The following is a 22,721-nucleotide window of genomic DNA, read 5'->3' as shown; positions in this document are numbered from 1 at the left end:
TTGAGACCATTGAAAGAACCATTTAACGGAAATTAAATTTTTACTTATGATTATATCAAGATTTTTATATCATTAATAAATCATATGGTAGTACTTATTGATAAATGTGGTAAGTTACCAAGTAAGAATAGGAATGATTTCTTCTAATTCCTTACTCATTTATGGTTTGTGCCGTTGTTATTGCTTATTGGTGCTGTGTTGATAAGATTGACTTTTCGTATCCTGTTAGGTATTTGTTTCCCCAACAAATAGTATTTTCACGGTAGATATATAGTTTGGATTATATGGGAAAATCAATTTTTTTACACACACAAAAGAGGGATGGGTCCCACATCTTTTTTTTTTTTTTTTTCCTTTTTTCTTACATGTGGGCTATGAAGCACCGACACTTCAAAAACTCTGACGTGTCGTGTCCGACACTTCTCGACACTCTCCGACACTCCGACACTTCCCGACACTCCAACACGCATTATAGAAATTCAAAAAAAAAAAAGTTTAAAGGTTGCGTTACGTTAAGTTTTTAGTTCCAACTATTAGATTCGTTGGATTACGATTACCATTTTATTGAGTTTAATATAAATATTTGGAATATCTTATGTTTCTTTGCAAAATTGATGAATATTATACGTTTAGTTTCATTTTTTTGTTAAATTATTGAATATTAAATATAATATACACTATATAAATTAAAAATATTATTTAATATCAAAACGTGTCCTAACGTGTCGAAATCTAACATTTTTTATAATTAACGTGTCGAAGTGTCGTGTCGTATCGTGTCACGTGTCCCGTGTCAATATCGGTGCTACATAGCATGTGGGTTCTACTTGTGATTTTATTTCTAGGTAACTATTTTTCTATAACATAAGAAAATATTTCCCATATAATTTTAGGTATTTTTTATTATACAATTTTTTTTTCTTCCTTATCTTTCAATCTTATGGTACTTCTAATTTTCTATTATTGATTTTGATATAGATTATTTTAGGTATATATTATTCCAACATAAATATTCGTGCTAATGTACGCTATGTAGCACCGATACCGACACGAGACACAGGACACGATACGACACGAGACTCGGACACGTTAATTCTAAAAAATGTTAGATTTTGACACGTTAGGACATGTTTTGATATTGAATAATATTTTTAATTTAAGTTGCGTATATTATATTTAATATTCAATAATTTAACAAAAAAATAAAGCTAAACTTATAATACCCAGTAATTTTGCAAAGAAATATAAGATATCACAAATATTATATTAAATTCAATAAAATGGTAATAGTAATCCAACGAATCTAATAGTTAGAACTAAAACCGCAATATAACCTTTGAACTTTCTTTTAAGTTTTTACAACGAGCGTCGAAGTGTCGGGGAGGGTCAGAAAGTGTCGAACACGACACGTCAAGATTTTTGAAATATCGGTGCTTCATAGAATGTACGTATAGGTTTAACTAAAATAATGGTTTCTATAATTCAAATTTATTTACTTGTCTGTTAGATGCTCATAAGGACAGATAGCCATGACTCGGTAATAACCTAAAAAGGCCCGCATTGTTTGCAGGTAGGGTGTCTTATTGCAAAGAAATGCTGAATTGCATTCTTTTATCAAAGAGCAATAAATAATGGAAAATAGATTTGTTATGCTGCAGCACTAACACAAAAGTATGGGCGATGAAAGTTTCAAAAAATAAAAAGTTGAATGCGATAGTTTTTGTGTGTACCGAGACTTGTTATATAACAGGACCAATACAATCCCCATAAATAATACGTAGAACTTGTAGCTTACGTTCTTCTCTTTCCATTTTTATTCATTAAAGTATATCAAATTTCAAGTCATATAATCATTTCCTATTTCACTGTTTGTATATTAAGAGTGTGTTTGAAATGTGTTTTTGTTTTTAAAAATTGTTTTGAAGATAAATTTTGAAAAAACTGATTTTAAAGTAAAAAAACAATAAAACTTGTTTGATTATAGTTAGTTTTAAAGTTATCTCAACTCCTAATATAGTTAGTTTTAAAGTTATCTCAACTCCTAATTACGGATTTCAAATTTATTCATTAAAGTTTATCAAATTTCAAGTCATATAATCATTTCCTATTTCACAGTTTGTATATCAAGGGTGTGTTTATTAAGGATGTGTTTGAATGTGTTTTTGTTTTTAAAAATTGTTTTGAAGATAAATTTTGAAAACTGAATTTAGAGTAAAAAAACAATAAAACTTGTTTGGTTATAGTTAGTTTTAAAGTTATAAATAAGTTGTAATTATTTACATAAATATTATTAATGAATCCTTATATTTACAAGATTGTCACTGCAAATAATTTAAAATAAAAAACAATTTAATATTACAAAAATATCATTAATAAATTCTTATATTTATAGCCCACCGCAAAAACAAAAAAATAAAAGAACTATTTTTGAAAACATCTATTAATTGTTTTGCTTTTTTAATTTTTAAAATAAAAAACCAGATGCTGTTTTGAAAACAAATATACTGAAAATACTATTTCCAAACAACTTATTTTGTTTTGTTTTTCCAAACAACTTATTTTGTTTTTAAAACTTAAAAACTGTTATGAAAACCAGAAATCAAACAAAGTGTCTGGAAAGTGTGTTTTCATTATATTTGTTTTCAACAGGATCTAATTTTTTGTTTTAAAAATTGAAAAAGTACAACAACTAATAGATGTTTTCAAAAATTATTTTTTTGTTTTTGTAATGACATTATTGTAAATATAAAAATTCATTAATGACATCTTCGTAATTAAATTAATTTTTATTTTTATTTTAAATTATTTTACAATAACAATCTTGTAAATATAAAAATTTATTAATAATACTACATCTTTATAACTTTAAAATTAATTATAATCAAACAAATTTTATTATTTTTTTACTCTAAAATCAATTTTCAAAATTTAACTTCAAAACAGTTTTTAAAAACAAAAAGTCAAAAACACCGTTAATTTTTAATTTTCATTTACCTAAGTTATATTATAGGGATTCATTTTGCGTGTCGAATTTTTTTTTTTTGTTGCGAGCCCCACAAAATATTGTTTGTAGAAAACTTTTTGTGATGTTAAATAATAGATGATAGACCCTAAAAATATATTTAATTTTTCGTTTTTCAAGAGATCACCTTATGTTTTATATTTTAAAAATTTCAAGACATTATCAAAATAAGAAATTTATTTTTAAGAGTTGGGAGTTAATATTTTACTTCACAATTTATTACGATTCAGATAATTTGCAAGAGTTTCCAGTTTATTCGCAAATATGATTAACCAGATAATAATTTGAAAAATTGATGGAAAAGACAAATTAACTATTAGGAAGCAAGCCTACCCTAAGATTAAGTTGGAAGAAATATTTAGCACATTATGTTTTCCAAATACTATGCTAACTCATAATTAAAATGGGCACCGATTCGAAAAGGACTTGGTTCATGGGATATATGTAACAGAAGAGCCAAACTTGCAATCCACACAGAAAGCAGTGCAAGCATTAAACTTCTGTTCTATGATTTCTGGAGAAAATATTTTAAGACAATCGGGTACATGCCATACTAAAAATAAATGTCAGATACCCTTTTTTGCTCATTCCTCCAAGACTCAAGATAACCTTAACAATTAGTGTTTCCGACAAAACCTCAATGCTATTATCAACACAACCATCTCATACAAATCTCCTATATAATGTACACAAAACTCATTCATTACCACTGAAATAAAATCTCATAATACTCACCAACTTAAATTAAATTAAATGATTGGCTATATAACATAGATCAAAACTTTTCAGTAATCTATACCAACCCTTAATAGTTGCAAATATTAAAATGCAATTATGGATCAGATTAATTGGCTTGGTTTCTCCACAGAGAAAAAAATCGCACAGTATAATCAGCGTCGATCATCTGGGGAAATAATCATCACTTCCATAATTGCAATGCAACACATTACTAGACACTCACCAATAGCAACACAAAATTGCAACCAACAATCATCACAAAGTTCATATCCAATACCAAAACATGCTCCTGTTATTGCAACTAAAAGTTAAAATCACTAAAAAAAAGTATCTTTATATATTAAATTGAGTTGGTAGGAAGATCAGAGTTCTGGCTTATAAATTCAATCCTCCTTGAAGAAGAGTGAATTATGTAAATAGCAAAGTTAAAATCAACTTCGATCATTTGGGGAAAGTCTCCTCATATCTATTCCAACTCTACATTATCTAAACCTAAATTCAAATTTGCAAACACACACACAAAAAGCATATATTGTAGATCTATTCCTTAGCGCAAATCCCAAAACACAAAAAAAGAGTAAATTTGAAAACCTTATGAAATCAGCAGAGAATTTTCCTATTCTGCAATAGGAACTGAGCTAAAAGGGCTGAATCAACCCTAAGAAAAACAGTGCACCAGAGATTGCAGGAAGGAATTGCTGTGGCGTCATCTCATACACAATGCCCATTAGGTTTAGAGCACCGGTAATCAGTAATTGACGCATGATTCCACAAAATAAGACAGACCCAGAACCCAAAAACGAAACCCCAAATCGAAAACATTTTGAAAGATTGAAACTTTGAAAGAGGAGAGGAGCGAGTAAGAGGAGAGAAGGTGAATGTGTTTATAAAGGGAAGAAGAGTGCGCCGAACGAAACCCTAATTTGATGGGGTTTATGCGTAAAATTTTTGAAGGAGGATGCGGGTCATTTAAACGAAGTGACCCGGTGGCCCGTTGTTTTAGCCCATTATTGAATTAGCCCACATATCCAACCGGCATGCATAAAAATTGAAATAAATAAATGATCCTAATGAGAATATGAATATTTGATATTTCCTGCACATGCATGACAAATCATATAATCATTAGAATCTAATTCCTTATTTTTGTTGTTAATGATTGAGACACCTCGAAAAAAATTTCTTTAAAATAAACATCTGATTTTGGAGAAACCAAATTTGTATTGCTGATATCCAGGATAAATGCAGAAAAATTTCTTTACTAGAGCCAGAGGTTAATAGGTTCTAAATGTTTTACAGGTCTCTATTTTCATCAATCTTTTGACATGAGTTGGAAATATTATCTAACTTATTTGCTTCAAGATATATTGTTATATCAAGCTCATGATGTATCAATTCATTCTTCAATTAACTTTTTTTTTACACTTAGAAAACTCTATCAAATAAAATTTCTACATAAAAGTATATAGTATATATTATTTATACTAAAAGACTTACAAAAATGTTTGAAATATACTATTATGCTCAATATTAGAAGCTTTGTATCATTAAATCAGAAAATAAAATCTTTGAATTAATTTACTCAAAAGCAGTTACATTATTCTTTCAATGGCAAAAATGGATTAAATCATAATTGAAAATATAATAGCCCTAACCTAATTAATTAGCAGATTACATGTAATTAAATAAGTAAGCATGTTTTAGTGAGTAAAATTAAGTATAAGGCTTAATTAAATGAATCTGAGTCACTTTGGAGTTAAAAAGTGTACTCAGTGAAAATTAAGGGGTATAAATGGGTGCAGACAAAAGTACCTAAAATATATAAATAAAAGTGGAAATGTTCCTAGAATAATATTCCAGACTTTTGGGTTAAGTTTGGTAATTATTGGAGTTAAATAGATAGATGAACTGATACCCACTTAAAACCACTTAACATAAGGTTAAGTGGTATAAAACAAAAAAAGAACCCAAGCCCCTCATTTCCCCGTCAAACCAGCATCAGAGAAGAAAAGAAAGACGGAAGGAGAGGGAGAAAAGGGAAGAAGAAGGGGAAACCATGGAGTGAGCAAACCTTGGCCAAATCAACTCATTCCAAAGCCTAAACCACTCCAAATCTTCTCCTCTTTCATAATCCTAACTTAGTTTTTAGTGGGGAGCATTGTGGAGTGGGATATCCTCCTCCAAAAATTCGGCCCATTGGAGAAATTGAGGTGTTTGAGAGCTTCGACTTCCATTGAAGCTTGAGGAGCCATCAATCCTTGGTTGTGTGACCATTGGTGGTAAGATTTTAACCCTTGAACTTTGCTCTCTTGGAAATTCCATGATTTAGGGTTTAATGAATAATATTTTAGGGTTTTTGTGATAATGTTAGTAGATTGGAGCTTAGTGTATGTTATGAGAAATGCTAGGAATGATGATTAATCGCTGAAAATGAGCTTAGATAGTTATATGACTATACTTTGAAAATGGCAAGATTTAATGATTGATATTGGATTTTCTTGCATTAGTGATAAATGGTTTGGTTGGTTGATTGATGATTGTGTCCTAATGATGCCTAGGATTGAGGCATTTGGACCAACCGTAAGTGATCAACCATTGGAGCAAGCAATGGAGCTTGGTTAGCTCCTTGGAATAGGTAAGCTCATGCCAAATTGTGATGTAGAGTTGTTGTGGTATTAATGAGTATATATGAATATTCATTGGATGGCATGATTGATACTATGGCACCTTAATGTAGGTGAAATTGCAAATAATAATTGGAATTAAAGTTGACTAGTTGTGGAACCTGTTGGTGGAGAACATAGGTTGGCAGAAGCTTGAGGAAAGCCTTCGGACCTTGGGTGTAATTTCCTTGGTTGTTCCACCAAGCCCTGAAAGAGTAGTGGTAGTTATAGTGTATATAAACACAATGAAATAGTGTAATGCTTTGTTATACGTATGTGTATGCATTTGGTGTGGCATAGGATGGTGTTTCCCTATGTGGTATGTTGCATGACGATGCGTAAATCATACTTGGTAGTTTAGCTGGCCAGTAGGACTATTTGCATCTGAGTTTCCTTAGGACAACTTGAGAGCTCAAGGGATTTCTCCTGGAGATGTTATTGCACTTTGCATAGATATGTATTTACTGCATTATTATTGTTATTGCTATTACACTGATATGGAACTGTGGGGTGGAGAGATGCTCCAAGGACCCCTGGTTTACTGGATATATTCGTATATCTCACCCCGTGTTGTGGGGACCCCCTTTCAGGTAAGGATGCTGCAGGAGCCACCAATGGCAAGTGGCCATACTTGGACTAGTAGTGATGCATGAGGATCTTGTATTTTGATATTATACATGTTGTTTTGTAGCTCACATGTATAGGATTGTAATTAATAGACAATTGATGGATGTATGTTCTGTTTATTTGGAATGGACTTAGCCTATGCTCATGCCTTTGGTTATCTCTTTGTTGATGAGAGCCAAGGGAGTGATCATAGTGTTTTGTAAGCTAAGTTCCATGAATTGTAATGAACATGATTTGTAATTGATGATTACCTTAAGTTCATTATATGCATGCTCATTATGTATTGGATTGTTGAGCTGGAAAACTTGATTATATACCTAGTGCTAAATTGGGGAATGTTAAGAAAACAAAGGTTATGCTGCCCAAATTTTAGTATAACCCATGAGGAGGGGTTTAATCCATTGAGGCTTGCCATGGGGATGCCCTTTCCCTAGTTTTGGACTTGAGAAATGAGAGAGGGAGAATTCCCTGGCAGCGCGCTCCAGCGCCCAGGAGCGCGCTCGAGCGCCCTGCTGCCCCTGTGAGAGCTAATGCTCTCTGCCTCCTCTCGCTGGAGCGCCCAAAGTGGGGGCTTAAGCGCCCAGGGTTGCGCGCTTGAGTGCCCTGGTTCGCGCTTGAGCGCCCTTAACCACTGAAGGTGGAGATGTTTATGCCTCTGCGTATAATGACCCAACTTGGTAAATCTTAATTAGAGATTTAATTTAAGGATTTAAATGTCATAATTAGATTCAAAGAGTAAATACGAGTATTTTGACTGTAATCATGACTATGTTATGAGCAGTGTGTTCTGTCGGAGAATTCGCAGTACTGTGAATTAACCGGTAGAGTCCAGAAAATAAATAAATGACGGAATAAGAGTAAGGAAGTCCAATATATGCCATACAAGGCAAAATAGACCCAATAATGATAAGTTTATAAGTTTTGAATTTCGAAAATAAAAGACTGACAGTCAGTGGTTCACAGTGCATTTCGTCAAAAACGGTGCAGAAACCATACTGTGAATTATGAATATTATTCCTTAGGAAAAAAAAATTAATGTAAATGACTTTAGAAAAATAAAAATATATTTGTAGCTTTAAGTTATGTTCCAGATCATTTTAAGTAAAACACGCGATAGAAAAATAACCGGATTAAAAAGGGCCACATGTGCCCACTTTTTAAGTCACCTTAGTCTCACTTTCAAAACAATTTCTCTCTCTTCTCTTCTTCTAAAACCCGATCTGCACTTGGGAGAGAAAGGGATAGGGTTTGTTGATTTTTTTGCTTGATTTCCTTTGAATCTTCCACCAAAATACATGACCCACTACATGAAAATGCATGGAAACCACACAATGAAGCCATTCCAACCCTCCATGTGAGCTATTGTCGAGTGTAGGAGGAGTTATTTTCCTTCCGAAAACCGTGGCACTATTCACCACTTGAAGAAGATGAAGTTTTCCATGAAGTTCTACTTGATGGAAGGCTCCTAGGTCTTGATTTGTGATATTGAGGTAACAAATCTTCACTTCCATGTTAATGTGAGGTTATATAAGTTATAAAATCATATATACATGCCATGGATGTGAAGGTTTGGTGGGTTAAAAATGTAATGAAGAGGAATAAGTGATAATTTTTATGTGTAAATGGAAGGATAAGCATGATTATGTATTTAATAAATTGAAGGAAAATTTTATGCCTCCTCCCCTTGATGGCTCGGCCTTGTAGAGTTTAGGGGGTTAGTGTGTAAATTCTTATTGCATTTATTGACAAGGAAAAACATGTTGTAATTTAGTGTAAAGTGATAAAGTGATATGAATGATTAATTGGAAAGAAATCTTTTGGAAACCTACCCCCCTTGAGGTTCGGCCTTGATGGTTTATAAGGCTTGAGTTCCAAAAGTTTTGTTGGAATTTAGGAGAGGTACGTTTATGTATGTAGAGTATTAAATTAAGTGAAGGAAAACAAATGGACAAGAAAGAAAACCCTTAGCCTTCCTTCTAGGATTTTTGGCCTAATAGGGTAAAAATAAATAGAGATAGAGCATGTATTAATTGGTTAAAGTGTTGAGTACAATACATGAAATTATATGAATGATTGGTTAAAATGGGCTAGACTTGTGTATTGGCAAAAATATAAAGAAAGTAAAGTAAACAATAAAATGTGTGCTTATGAAATAATTATGGCATAATATCATTTTATTGATGCATTGGAAATTATTCTCTAGGTGTGCCTAGGGATTGAGAAGGAACGTAATTCTTTTGAAGCAATATAAATATTTGCGCAACAAGTGAAGGTATTGGTAAAGCTTCAAGAGGTAAGCTCTATGTTTAAGGAGTCTTTTCCTACTTGAGTGCTCCACCATGGTTAGTGAACTGCGGTTGGACTATATGACTGTTGTTGATACTCTGTATAGGTGCATTCATATAGAGTGATTTGATGATATGATTTGATATGATATGATATGATTTGATATGATATGAAATGATTTGATATGAGACGATATGATATGACTGGGTATGATATGGGTTCTATATTGACTTCTGGTACACTGATGTCTTCTTGGGGTTTTCCTGAGATTGACAATGTACACCTCATAGATACTCTGGTTCCGCTTGGGGTCATCCCTTGGAAACACGTGCGTTGAATTCTGCTTGGGGTCATTCCTTGGGAATTACAGCGCACACTTCTGTTATGATATGGTTATATGTTCTGTTCTGTTATGATATCTGTTATATGTTGTACTGGTATACTCTGTATCTGACTTTCATGCAGGAGTGAGCCAGGGGTATGGAGAATTCTCTATAAACCTGGAGCTTACTGAGATTTGAAATCTTACCCCTCGTTGGGGCAACATTTTCAGGTGCACAGACTTCCGGTGAGCCTTCGTTAGGCAGGGACACGACACGGGGCTGAGACGTTTGACGGATCAGTATTTTGAGTAGCTGTAGGCTACTAATCTTTTTGGAGTGTACCTATGTATTTCGTATTTCCGTAGTGATGGATCATTATGTTAGATCCTGTATTTTGTATATGGCCTGTATATGTCTTGTACATGTCATTCAGTTGATGCATGTACCTTTTGTATTCAGGCATATTGATATGACTATGTAGTATTCAGTTATGTTTCTGTATTGGACTGCATGCTGTTAGATTAGTGGCATGGAGCCAATTTCTGCATGCGCCCATGGATGGGTATCTGATTATATTGCATGACTGGTACTTCTGAATATGAATATTATTGAAATTGTCTATCAGGAACTCTTGGGAGTGGGATTGGAAAATCCCCAGTTGTCCGATTTACAGAGGTTACTCTGTCCGATTTTTGGTATGCTTTATATGAAGTTAAGAAGAAAAAGAAAAAGTTAGCCTGTATTTCCGTAAGATAAGTCTTCTGCTGTATCTGTTTATATCATATGTATGTTAATTGAACCGGCTCGAGATGGGGATGTTACACTGCGCGCTAAAACGTCCCAAATGGGGGCTTAAGCGCCCAGGATATCGCGCTTGAGCGCCCTGGTGCGCGCTTAAGCGCCCATTTACACTGAAAGACCTGATGCTCTCTGCCTCCGTGCGCTTAAGCGCCCAGATGGAGGCTTTAGCGCCCGATAACGCGCGCTTGAGCGCCCGGTAACGCGCTGAAGCGCGCGGGGCCTGTGTTCAACACCCTCTTGTGTTGCTCCAATTTGTCATAACGCGAGCTACAGTGCTCCAAACGAGGCGCGGTTCGAAGCCACGCGTAGCTAATGATTAGGAGAAGACATTTAATAACATTTGGTCTAAGGATATAAGAGTATGATGTTAAGCTTAATTTATTTTATTTCGCAATGTAATATGGTTATGATCACGCAATTGAGCATTATAAATTCGGCATGTTTTAAAATGAAAAATTTAACCGGATTTTAATTGAACCCATGTGATTGTAACTGCGCTTAATATCATAATACGATGTTAACAAACCGGTTCTAGAACGAGGTGTTACAGAAAAGATATATTCGTATAATAAATTTGAATACAAATTTTTACACAAGCAAATAAAATTATCATAATGACTAATTAATTTTAACATAATTATATTTTTTTAGGTTATATGTAACATTTTTAAATTTTTTTAAGTGTTATACAAGAAGTTAACACAAACATATGATTTTCAAAATAATATTCTTGCTGATCTAATTATTTTGTGTCGTTAATATTGATGTAATCAATCTTCTTCAAGACCGACAAGATACTGCATGACACCCTCACCTATATTTTTGTTATGAATATGACATGTTATGTTCCTTTTAGCCTGATTAACGAATGAAAAATCTAGTTATTTGAGTGAGCAAGGGGTTGTATAATATAGGATGTATTGCAACAGCATGAGCTATAGAAAATATAATTTTATTGGATTGAAATATTTTATATTAAAATAAGGGAAGATTATGTTTACAAATTTTTTGTTTACAAACTCTTACAAACTATACTATGTCTGACCCGTCATACTTCAATCAAGAGTGTATGACTGATCAGATTTATATTGTAGTTTGTAAGTTCGTAAGAAAAAAAGCTTGTCAATATAATCTTTTCTATTAAAATATTTGAAATATTATTTCCTTATCATTATTCTTTCTCATGTCATTATCAATCTTGGATGAAACTCAACTACTAGGTATCCATTTTGTGTACATTAGACACAAAAAGCAAATGCCTTGAAGATGGCAGCTTTCCATATTCTTTTTCTCATGGTGACACACAAACATATATAATAACCATAACGACACAGAAAGAAGAAAAGAATGATACCTATAATTCCCAGTTAGAAATTTTATTCACATTGGCCTTTGCAAATGTTCTTTCTCCAACACTTGAATCCATGCATGCCTACCTCCTTTAGTGGGGCCAATTCGACCCTAGAAAGTTACCTCATGGATCTATGCATATAAATTGAGACACATCTCCTTAGAGCAACAACCATATCATCTTCCTTAACGAGTTTCAAAACCTTAATTTACCTTTTTTTTTTTTATTATTATCATTATCAATTTCTTGAAATGGCTTCTGCACCAACTGATAACATGCCTGATGCATTGAGGCAGAGTAGGTACCATATTAAGAGGTGCTTTGCGAAGTACATTGAAAATGGGAGAAGGATTATAAAACTTCATCACCTGATGGAAGAAATGGAGCAAGTTATAAATGACAATAGTGACAGGAATCAAGTATTGGAAGGAAATCTTGGCTTCATATTGAGCTCTACACAGGTTTTTTTTTCTTTGTTTTTAATTCACCTTTTGTTGTTGCAATGAGACAACATTAGTATTTGGATATTAATGCTTTGCACCTGAAACTTGCAGGAAGCTGTTGTTGATCCACCATATGTTGCCTTTGCAGTAAGGCCAAATCCTGGAGTTTGGGAATTTGTAAGAGTGAGCTCTGAGGACCTTTCAGTTGAGGGTATCACCTCCACGGATTACCTCAAATTCAAGGAAAGGGTATATGATGAAAAATGGTATGTCATTTCTCTTCATTTTTTGTAAGCTTTTATTCTGTCCTACATTCTTTTCCTTATTAAACTTCTAAACAACAAATTTTCTCATCCCTCTTCTTCTCTGATTTGCATTTATTTTCTTAACAATGCTTCTCACATATTGGTCTTTTTTCTTTTTTGTCCTTTACGTTCTTTATATTAAATCAGTCCATCCAAATGGGGAGAGCATTTTTAGTTCTCCCTTGCAGCCACTAATGGATATTGCTATCGTTCAAAATGAGACACCTGAATTATGGATAAATTACTCATGACAGTTGTTTTTAGAATAAACACTCTTTTTGGTCCCTGATAATATTTACGAAATCCTTTTTAGTCCATGGCAATAAAAAAGGACCAAATTGGTCCCTAACAGTATGTAAAAAGAGCCACGTTAGTGACGAAAGAGTTGACATAAGGACTAACGTGACCCTTTTTTCATAATTTTAGAGACCAATTTCGTCCTTTTTTATTGCCAGGGACTAAAAAAGATTTTGTAGATATTGCCAGGGACCAAAAAGAATGTTTACTCTTGTTTTTAAAATATTAGTCAGGCCAGTATTATAATTAGGTCTGTATCAAATTAACAGACCAGGCCAGACTTAAAATATTTTACACGGACCTAATCTATTTAAGCCAAAACCAATCTTAAATTTATCACATATAAAAGTAGAGGACGAGAGAAAGACTAGCCCGCTAATATAACAAATATATCAACACAAAGTGGTCAAACTTTGTTGTTTGTACCATACCACATCAAAACTTCGTAGTTTTGATGGTTAACTTGGGTCTATGTTGCAGGGCTAACAATGAAAACGCATTTGAAGCAGATTTTGGAGCATTTGATTTCCCTATTCCGAAATTAACCCTGTCTTCTTCAATTGGAAATGGACTCCATTTTGTTTCAAAGTTCTTAACTTCAAGGTTTAGTGGGAATTTGACAAAAACACAGCCTATAGTGGACTACTTGTTATCTCTAAATCATCAAGGAGAAGTAAGGGGAATATGATTAAAATTCATAAAACATTACCAACATTTTTTTCCCTATAATATATTTGTGAACATGCATCTTCCTTTTTGTCATCTACACTGGCAGAGCCTGATGATAAATAACACATTGAGCACTGCACGAAAGCTTCAGCTGGCACTGATAATGGCTGATGTATACCTCTCGGCAATTCCCATAGATACTCCCTACCAGGATTTTGAGCTAAGGTAAACCCCTTTAACTTAAAGTGAACCAGTATTTATAATTCACTAATTCAATGCCATTTTCATTACAGCCTCAAGGAATGGGGTTTTGAGAGAGGATGGGGAGATACTGCAGGAAGAGTGAATGAGACAATGGAAACTTTGTCAGAAATACTCCAAGCTCCAGACCCAGTGAATATGGAGAAATTTTTCAGCAGAGTTCCCACAATATTCAATGTTGTGATATTCTCTATTCATGGCTATTTTGGTCAAGCAAATGTTCTTGGCTTGCCAGACACTGGTGGACAGGTAACATTTCTATACTTTTGTTATTAAGTGAAAATCTTAAAAATGCTTCTTAGTTGAAATATCTAGATGATATTTTGTAATATTAATATTATATCTTAATATAATGGCGCAGGTTATATTTACAAACTTTTTTGTTTACAAATTATTACAAACTACACTATATTCTTCCGGGAGAATACAAACTTTTACAAACTACATTATGTTCTCCCGGGATAATATAGTGTAATTTGTAAAAAAATTCAAAAAAGTTTGTAAACGGATCCTGTCCCTAATATAATTTAAGGTATTCTAGAGGATCTCTTAGGATTAGTTGGTTCATGACAATCTCTTACAAGTTACTACCCTTGCCAACTTTAACATTTGCTCTTGTGCAATTTGGAATAGGTAGTTTACATATTGGATCAAGTTAGAGCTCTTGAAGCAGAGTTGCTGCTAAGAATTAAGCAACAAGGACTAAATGTGAAGCCTCAAATTCTTGTGGTTAGTTTCATGCAAAATAGTCATCCGTTTCTACGTAGCACTTACTTTTTAATAGAATCATGCAAGTATATTCTTGACCATGACAGGTCACAAGGCTCATACCTGATGCTCAAGGAACCAAGTGCAATCAGGAGTTGGAACCAATCATTGATACCAAACACTCCAACATTCTACGTGTGCCTTTTCAGACAGAGAAAGGAATCCTGCGTCAATGGGTTTCTCGCTTTGACATTTATCCTTATCTTGAGAGGTTTACTCAGGCATGTATATATATACATATCTGCTATAAGAACCTTTACATGGTTGCTTTTTCCTCTGATGAATTTTCTATCTGACCAGTTCTTTATTTCATGTTAATAGGATGCCACAGCCAAGATTCTCAACCTCATGGAAGGAAAACCAGACCTTATTATAGGAAATTACACTGACGGGAATCTGGCAGCATCTCTTATGGCTAGGAAACTTGGGATAACTCAGGTCACTACCCCTTTATTGAAGTTTTCCTATTCAACAACTTTTGTGGCTGTGAGGATGTCCTTTTTGCCACATGTACTGATTCCTCAAGTTGCTTATAAACTAGGGAACTATAGCACATGCTTTAGAGAAGACTAAGTATGAAGATTCAGATGTCAAGTGGAAAGAATTAGATCCCAAGTATCACTTCTCATGCCAATTCATGGCTGATACAATAGCAATGAATGCATCAGATTTCATCATAACCAGCACATATCAGGAAATTGCCGGAAGGTTAGATGTCATACTAAAAGAAAACAACTAATTTTCACAACCCTTCTGTATTATTCGTACTTTTGTCTGGCACACTCAAGAAAATTCACTTACACAGTTAGAAAATACCAGTATCTATAAATGAAGAAGAAAAACCAATAGAAGTTTGTATAGCACACTGAATTCTGAAAGTTCTTGTATGCAGCAAAGATAGACCTGGACAATATGAAAGTCATGCTACATTTACACTCCCAGGGCTCTGTAGGGTTGTTTCAGGAACAAATGTATTTGATCCCAAGTTCAACATAGCTGCACCTGGAGCTGACCAGTGTGTCTATTTCCCTTACACAGAGAAAGGCAAAAGACTCACTCAATTTCATCCTGCCATTGAAGACTTATTGTACAGTAAATTGGATAACAATGAGCATATGTAAGTGAATTATTTGCTACATGCTACTCTTTTGTGTTTAATGTTATAAGAGTTACTATATTCTTCTAAGTTCCAAGTGATTAATTTTCTCTGCTGAAATTGTTATGGAAACAGTGGATATCTAGAAAACAGAAGAAAACCCATCATCTTCTCAATGGCAAGGATTGATGTTGTGAAGAACTTAACCGGGTTAGTTGAGTGGTATGGGAAGAACCTCAGATTGAGAAACTTGGTGAACCTTGTCATAGTTGGAGGCTTCTTTGACCCTTTGAAATCCAAAGACAGGGAGGAAATGGCAGAAATAAGAAAGATGCATGGTTTGATTGAAAAGTACAAACTCAAGGGTCAATTCAGATGGATTGCTGCACAAACTGATAGACACCGCAACGGAGAGCTTTACCGCTTCATTGCTGACACAAAGGGAGCTTTTGTGCAGCCTGCTTTGTATGAAGCATTTGGTCTCACTGTCATTGAAGCAATGAACTGTGGTTTGCCTACCTTTGCTACCAACCAAGGAGGTCCAGCAGAAATTATTGTTGATGGGGTCTGTGGTTTCCATATTGATCCCCTCAATGGAGATGAATCAAGCAACAAAATTGCTGATTTCTTTGAAAAATGCCAAGTTGATTCAACACATTGGAATAAAATTTCAGAAGCTGGATTGCAGCGCATAAATGAATGGTAAACGAGCAACATTAGTTTCATAGCTCCATATTAGAATAGTTTTTGTTAAACATTTATGTTACACCTACAATGCATTGCAAGGCAGCATTCGTTCAAGGTTCCCTTTTCTTGTGCAACAATCAAAATCTCAAACTTCATGGCTTTGTTTTATAGCTATACATGGAAGATCTATGCAAACAAGTTGCTGAATACGGGAAGCATTTATAGCTTCTGGAAGCGGGTAAATAATGAGCAAAAAGAGGCAAAGCAAACATACATTCACATGTTCTATAATCTGATGTTCAAGAATTTGGTAAGTCAATATATTTGGTCGTTGGGAACATATACAGAATAATATATTATTGTAATGTAATCAGCCTCTATGATGGCTACCACTTTTGATATGTCAAATGTCACAGGTGAAGACAATACCTGTTCCAAGTGATGAACCTCAACAACCAGTGTCCAAGCAGCAGAGTCTCAAAAAACATGGCACAAGGTATGTCACATAATCAATGAGAGGAAAAAAAAATTGTAGTTACTCAAATGTTGAATTTCCTTCACTAGAACTTTTTCTCCTGATTAGATGTGTATAAGCAGTTAACAAATTACTTGGCTATTTGATCCAAGTTAACATTTTCCCCCCTTTTGTTTTGACTTCTGTAGACGTTCACAGTCCAGATTGCAAAGCTAAGATTAATTATATAATCTTGGATTATTGCTTCCTTCAGCATTATGGAGCTTAATAGTCTTAAGTCTTAATAACCACAAAGAAGTAAGCAGGTCAATTGCTAGGATCTGGATATTGCTCTTTGTATTATCTACAACCTTTCTGTCATATGTTATGTATATAGTTAATTCATTAAAAAAAAAAAAAGTTTCTGTTATTGTTACAAAGTGACAAGTGTTTCCATGTGATCAATAAAATGCTTTGTGAGGAAATCTATTTTAATATATAAAAGATGAAGTGTGAGCTACGGCAGTTGTCACATTGGATGCTATCAAGTTGTCTTGCCTTTGAAGAGTTACTAAGAATCTATCCTTCCCAACTTTGTAAATCTCTTCTTTACTTTCCTTTTAACTTTCTCATTAACATAGGTTATTTAATGCCCTTTGTCCAAATTATTTTGCTTACCTGTATTTTCTAAGTGCCCAAAGGAATTATTGGGGGAGTTCTATTACTCAAACTCGTGTGCAAATTCTGCCTGTTTTGCAATGAGTAACTAAACGAAAAGCCTTTAAGATTGTGAGTTAATTGGAAAAATGTGTATGGGAATGGAAAATGGTAAGGAATAAAAAGTTTGTGGGAAGGAGATGCCGTGAGGTAAAGAGGCTTAAATGAATTTGATGTACGCATGGTGCAAAACTCCTCCCTACATAAGACATTACTATGTGTATGATAAAAAAAAATGCAGATGTCAAACTAAAAGAATACACAAGAGTATATTTTTTGTACTTTACCTTTATATTTGTTTTGGAAATTCAAATGATAAAGTCTCACATGAGAATCAATGAATTACACAAGAAATATATATATGTTTAGAAATATATATATATATATATATATATATATATATATACACTCGTTAATTTATTAGATTTAAGATTTTTTTTTAGATTTGATGTGGAATTTATTTATGAGAAAAATGTTTTTGGATTCCATTATAAAGAGAAGAGGAGAAAAAGTTAGTTAAACTCACTCACTTTTATATAATTGTGGCAGAAAATTTTTTCTGCAGTAAAAACAAAAATATTAAACCCTTAATTTATCTAAAATGTTGTTTGGGTTCATTATAATCTTTCATAATTTGATCTCCCCTTAATAAGGAAGGTGTTTCCTTCATGCGCCTATTCGGTTCTACTTGGTTTATAAATAAGAGTTGCTTGTATGATAGAGTTATCGAATAAGAATTTTACGTGTTTTCTCTCTATTCTTTCCCCTTCTCTATTGTAAGAGCCACACAATCACAATCAACACAAGGCAACTTATGGCACAATGATCAACATAGATCCTTTCCTTGAAAATTCTCCAAGATTCCTAATCTTGTACAATGGTTGGCTGCAAGATGAATTCTTCCACAACCATATCAATAGGAGCAACACTACACAACCACACAACAACAATCCATGATCAACAATCCATTTTCCAACCATGGACACTAAGAAACATAATACACTTTCATGATCCAAAATCAAAGTGTTCTAAATGGTTGTTTCTTTGTTTTTTCATTATCAAGAGACATTTCTAAGCATCTTTAACAAGAGAATTCACATACAAAACATCCCCTAACTCATCAAATTCCACAATTTTGTAGCGCTATGAGAAACCTAACTTTCATGAATCTTAATAAAGACTTGATTTGAAAGGGGATTTCTTACTACAATCAACACTAGAATGAAGGGAGAGTGAGTTTTCAAGCTCCAAAAATCATAAGTTTCCCATGAATATCGAAATCTTTGAAGGATTAGATTTCCTTCATTACTGAGACCCACTCAAAAATACTAGTATGAATTTGTAAAGGATGAAATTCCAAGTAAATTTGACTTTGAAATCACTCAATTTCGTTAACCCTATCTTAAGTTATGATTTTTGGAAGATTTTCACTCAAAACCTCTCTTTCTCTTCTCTGTTTCACTTATTAGGGTAACATATTTTGGTCTACTCCCAAAATATAATAACTTTCTATTTTATTTTTCTATTCTTACTCAATTTCTAACCAATACTTAGTATATCTAAATATGTGTTTCTATTCATATATTTAATAAATTAGTTTCTCACTAATTTACTTATGATATTTAGGTAAATTCCATATTTTACTCTAAAACTTTTTGTAACTACACTTTTCTGAAAAATGATTTAATATATAAGGTTACGGTACTTTTACCGAAAATTACTAAAATTTCATTTTTATCTAAACAATGATTTTATTCTCATTAATAAATTTTTTTAAAAATTTCATTAATATATCTTAATTTTGTCACACATCCCCAATTTCTTTTGAGTGTTTATTACTTAGTACGAGTTATTATAGCTATCTTATTAGTTTATTATTTTTTATTTTATTCTATGAGTGGTTAAACCTCGCTAGTTTGGGGCTTGATTAAATCTTAATTGTAAATGGATCTAAGTTACTTCCATTTTCTCTTTTGAGTGTTTTACTTTATATTGCATTTCATAATTTGATCGCCTATGGAATAAATTGATGGTTATCGTTGATTGGGAAATTGATATATAGCTATGCAATTCGAGTAAGTCACCCTTTTTAATATGAAATAAGGATAGAACTTGTTGAGCATGTGATCTTTATTTAGTTCTTTTGATCTTAATAAATATGTCAATAAAGATATAGTTTCTTTTTTTTTTGAGTAAAACATTTTTTGGATCTCAAACAAAAAATATGGTCCCTATTTTATTAAGGACCACAATTTCAACTAAATGATTCCACTTTTAATTTCTCAACTTCAAGACTAAAATTGATAAGACATTATATTTTAGAGTAAATATCATTTTTGGTGCTCAACAAATTTTATGATGCCCGTTTTAGTCCCTAGCAAATAAAAAGGTCTATCGTGGTCTCTAAGAAATACAAAATGAACCCATTTTAGTCTTTTTGAGGACTAATATGAGCCTTTTTGGTGAGTGATCACGATTTCAACTAAATTGGTCTATATTAAATTTCTTAGGGACCATAATGTATTTTTTTATTTGCTAGGAACTAAATCGAACATCGTACAATTTGCTGAAGACCGAAGACAACGTGTCACATCAGCACCATTCGGAAAGAGTGTTGCTCTGATAAGCCAACAAGAACAGACCCACGCCAAATCATTACGGGAAGCTCTTCAATCACTGCTGCGAGTCTGCGACCAATGATTCGCGGTATATTTGTTCAAGGCGTAACACTTTTATTTAAGCATTTATCTTTTCATTTCAATCTCCTTAGTTTATGTCAGTTGTACTTCCTTGAAAAAAAAAATTAAACCGCAACAAAAGTAGCGGTTGATACGAGACGATGCCTTTAAGAGGGGCAACCCATGGCTGGGGCCAATGAGCGTTGCTCTGACAAGCCAACATGAACTTGACCTGACCTGCTCCCGCTAAGTCTAAGTCATTGATGACTAATTATTTGGGGCAGTTTAACTGGGTGCCCCCCAACATAACAAGTACCTCCGCTCATTTCCGCAACAACCGTGAGGGGCATCAAGGCTGGCAGCGAATGAGTGTTGCTCTGACAAGCCAACATTAACTTGACCTGACCTCTCTCACTAAGTCAAGTCATTATCATTAGTGCAAATTATTTGGGGCAGTTCAAACTATTGAAGCCCAACAACATAATCAAGTACCTACTCTCATTACCTCAACAACCGTTGGCTGCGCCTAGGCGCGAGCAGATAGCCCCTTTTTGCTCACTTTTATTTATCAATATCTCCCGCTACTTTATTACCCCCACTCGGGTTACAGGCACACGTTACCATGCCCGGTACACAAAGTGGTCCTGTAACCAGTTTATAAAGACTGGCCAAACCTTTGACATATCCGATGTGGACCTTGGCAAATTTTTCCCTTTTTAATTCTTGGGAGGTTATATTATCGATCCAACCCCCCACACAAAACCAGAGTGTTATGGCCAAAGACAAAGTGAAACACTAATTGAGCTAACATACAGATCTATATCGATGGATGCTTTCACTTTTATAATTTCTTCTCAATTAATGCGTTTAAGCAACAACCACAATAACTAAGTTTTATATCATATCTCAATACAATAAATTTATAAATCATTTCATTTATATATTCAATTCTTACTCTATTCCTTTTCGAGGTGTAACTTTATCCTTCACACTTGGATTTTCAACATTCTTTCCCCCCTTTTTATTAAATTTTTATGTAACTGTCATTGCTTAATTAGAGAATTAGTCATCTGTAGTGTTTGAGGGTACTAATAATAATAGTAAAAAAATTGTGGGTTCCCTTTGATTATTACCTCTGTTTTGTTGGGAAGCTTTGTGATTTTGATATTGGCCAGAATTTGGGAATTTCGTGCTCATGCAAGCTTACGGCTTGTCAGGTATCTCAACTATCATGAAGTAACTATGTTACTCTGGTACTTTGAAATGCTTTGCTTGTGGAAAGATTGAGCGTTTTCATGCTATTTTGATGTTTCTAAACCATGTGCTTATGTTTCGCCAATATGGTAAGGTTTAGTTGAGTTGAGCCACAAACACCCACGAAAGTTTTTCCTCGAGTATGAGGTTATGACTTATGATGTCCAAATTCGTATTATGAGAGTATGAGGTTTAGAAGGTGAGGTTTACTCTTGTGGCAAAATTTGGACCGTTGATGAACTACTGGCTCTCGAAATCTTGATCCTCCCGTGCTATTTACTGTCAGAAACACGTCTCTCTCTCTCTCTCTCTCTCTAAGTTTCAATTCGATCCTCACTGATATTAGGTACTTCTCTATCTCCCATTAGCCCAATTCCACCCGGCAACAATGGAGGCAACACTCCTTCTCCCTACATAAGACATTACTATGTGTATGATAAAAAATTGCGTATGTCAAACTAAAATAATACACAAGTATATTTTTTGTACTTTATATTTGTTTTCGAAATTCAAATGATAAATTCTCACATGAGAATGAATGAATTAAACAAGAAATATATATATATATATATATATATATACTTTTTAATTTATTAGATTTAAGATTTATTTTTTAGATGTGATGTGGAATTTATTTATGTTCCCGGTAGAGCCAAAAAGAAAAGAGAGGAAAAAAAAAAATAGTGAAACCTACTCAATTTTATGTAATTGTGGTAGAAAATTTTTTCTACAATGAAAACAAAAATATTAAACCCTTAACTTATTGTAAAATGTCATTTGAGTCCATGATAATCTTTTATAATTTGAGCTCCCCTTAATAGGGAAGCTGTTTCCTTCATGCGCTTGGTTTTATTTGGTTTATAAATAAGAGTTACTTGTATTATAAAGATATTGAATAAGAATTTTACTTGTTTTCTTTAAATATATTATTGAAAAAATTGGTTTAAGTTTCTTAAATGAATTTGATTAGAGGTAAAATATTGCTGAAAAAATAAGATGAAATTACGACAACAACCCTTGATTAAATAAGAGTAATTTTTGATAGACTGAATACAAGGTCATTTTCGTCACCTAACTTCGCACTTCTTTTTGCATATTGCCGGTAATCCGAGATTATCATCTCAACGGTGTTTTTACTCACAATTTCCAAACAAATATCATATGCTGAACAAATCATTTTTCTAGATAAATTTTTTAAAATCTTGTACCAAACATAGACATTTTGCAATACCATATCCATTTGCCTGGGTATCTATAAATTAAACTCCTACCAAATATCCG

General features: G+C 33.4%; 1 protein-coding gene and 3 non-coding genes across 4 annotated transcripts; 1 reads left to right on the top strand and 3 right to left on the bottom strand.

Moving 5' to 3' along the window:
* Positions 1-3,462: 3,462 nt before the first annotated feature.
* LOC133300631 (small nucleolar RNA snoR98) lies at positions 3,463-3,576 on the bottom strand. Its single transcript, XR_009750082.1, has one exon. It is a non-coding gene; the product is annotated as a small nucleolar RNA snoR98 (small nucleolar RNA).
* A 280-nt stretch (positions 3,577-3,856) lies between these two features.
* On the bottom strand, positions 3,857-3,951 carry LOC133300629 (small nucleolar RNA Z103). Its single transcript, XR_009750080.1, has one exon. It is a non-coding gene; the product is annotated as a small nucleolar RNA Z103 (small nucleolar RNA).
* Positions 3,952-4,117: 166 nt separating this feature from the next.
* On the bottom strand, positions 4,118-4,230 carry LOC133300630 (small nucleolar RNA Z103). The gene has a single exon (XR_009750081.1). It is a non-coding gene; the product is annotated as a small nucleolar RNA Z103 (small nucleolar RNA).
* A 7,832-nt stretch (positions 4,231-12,062) lies between these two features.
* On the top strand, positions 12,063-16,930 carry LOC133300619 (sucrose synthase 5-like). Its single transcript, XM_061500197.1, has 14 exons — positions 12,063-12,272; positions 12,366-12,520; positions 13,337-13,529; positions 13,632-13,750; positions 13,819-14,035; positions 14,420-14,515; positions 14,602-14,775; positions 14,876-14,992; positions 15,096-15,262; positions 15,447-15,671; positions 15,786-16,352; positions 16,509-16,647; positions 16,754-16,833; positions 16,921-16,930. The coding sequence occupies exons 1-14, from the start codon at positions 12,063-12,065 to the stop codon at positions 16,928-16,930; spliced, it is 2,469 nt and encodes an 822-aa protein (XP_061356181.1).
* The last annotated feature ends 5,791 nt before the right edge of the window (positions 16,931-22,721 follow it).

This window comes from Gastrolobium bilobum, unplaced genomic scaffold (genome assembly GCF_033153095.1).
Source record: "Gastrolobium bilobum isolate Gb01-03AN ecotype WA unplaced genomic scaffold, APGP_CSIRO_Gbil_v1 utg34045, whole genome shotgun sequence".
NCBI lineage: Eukaryota > Viridiplantae > Streptophyta > Magnoliopsida > Fabales > Fabaceae > Gastrolobium > Gastrolobium bilobum.
Note: the sequence above shows the minus strand (reverse complement) of the source record. Positions and strands in the feature narration are given on the sequence as shown.

Coding starts and splice junctions, on each gene's coding strand:
- LOC133300619 (XM_061500197.1), top strand. CDS start 12,063: ATGGCTTCTGCACCAACTGATAACATGCCTGATGCATTGAGGCAGAGT. Junction 15,672..15,785: donor TTGGATAACAATGAGCATAT/GTAAGTGAATTA, acceptor TTATGGAAACAG/TGGATATCTAGAAAACAGAA. Junction 16,648..16,753: donor ATCTGATGTTCAAGAATTTG/GTAAGTCAATAT, acceptor CAAATGTCACAG/GTGAAGACAATACCTGTTCC.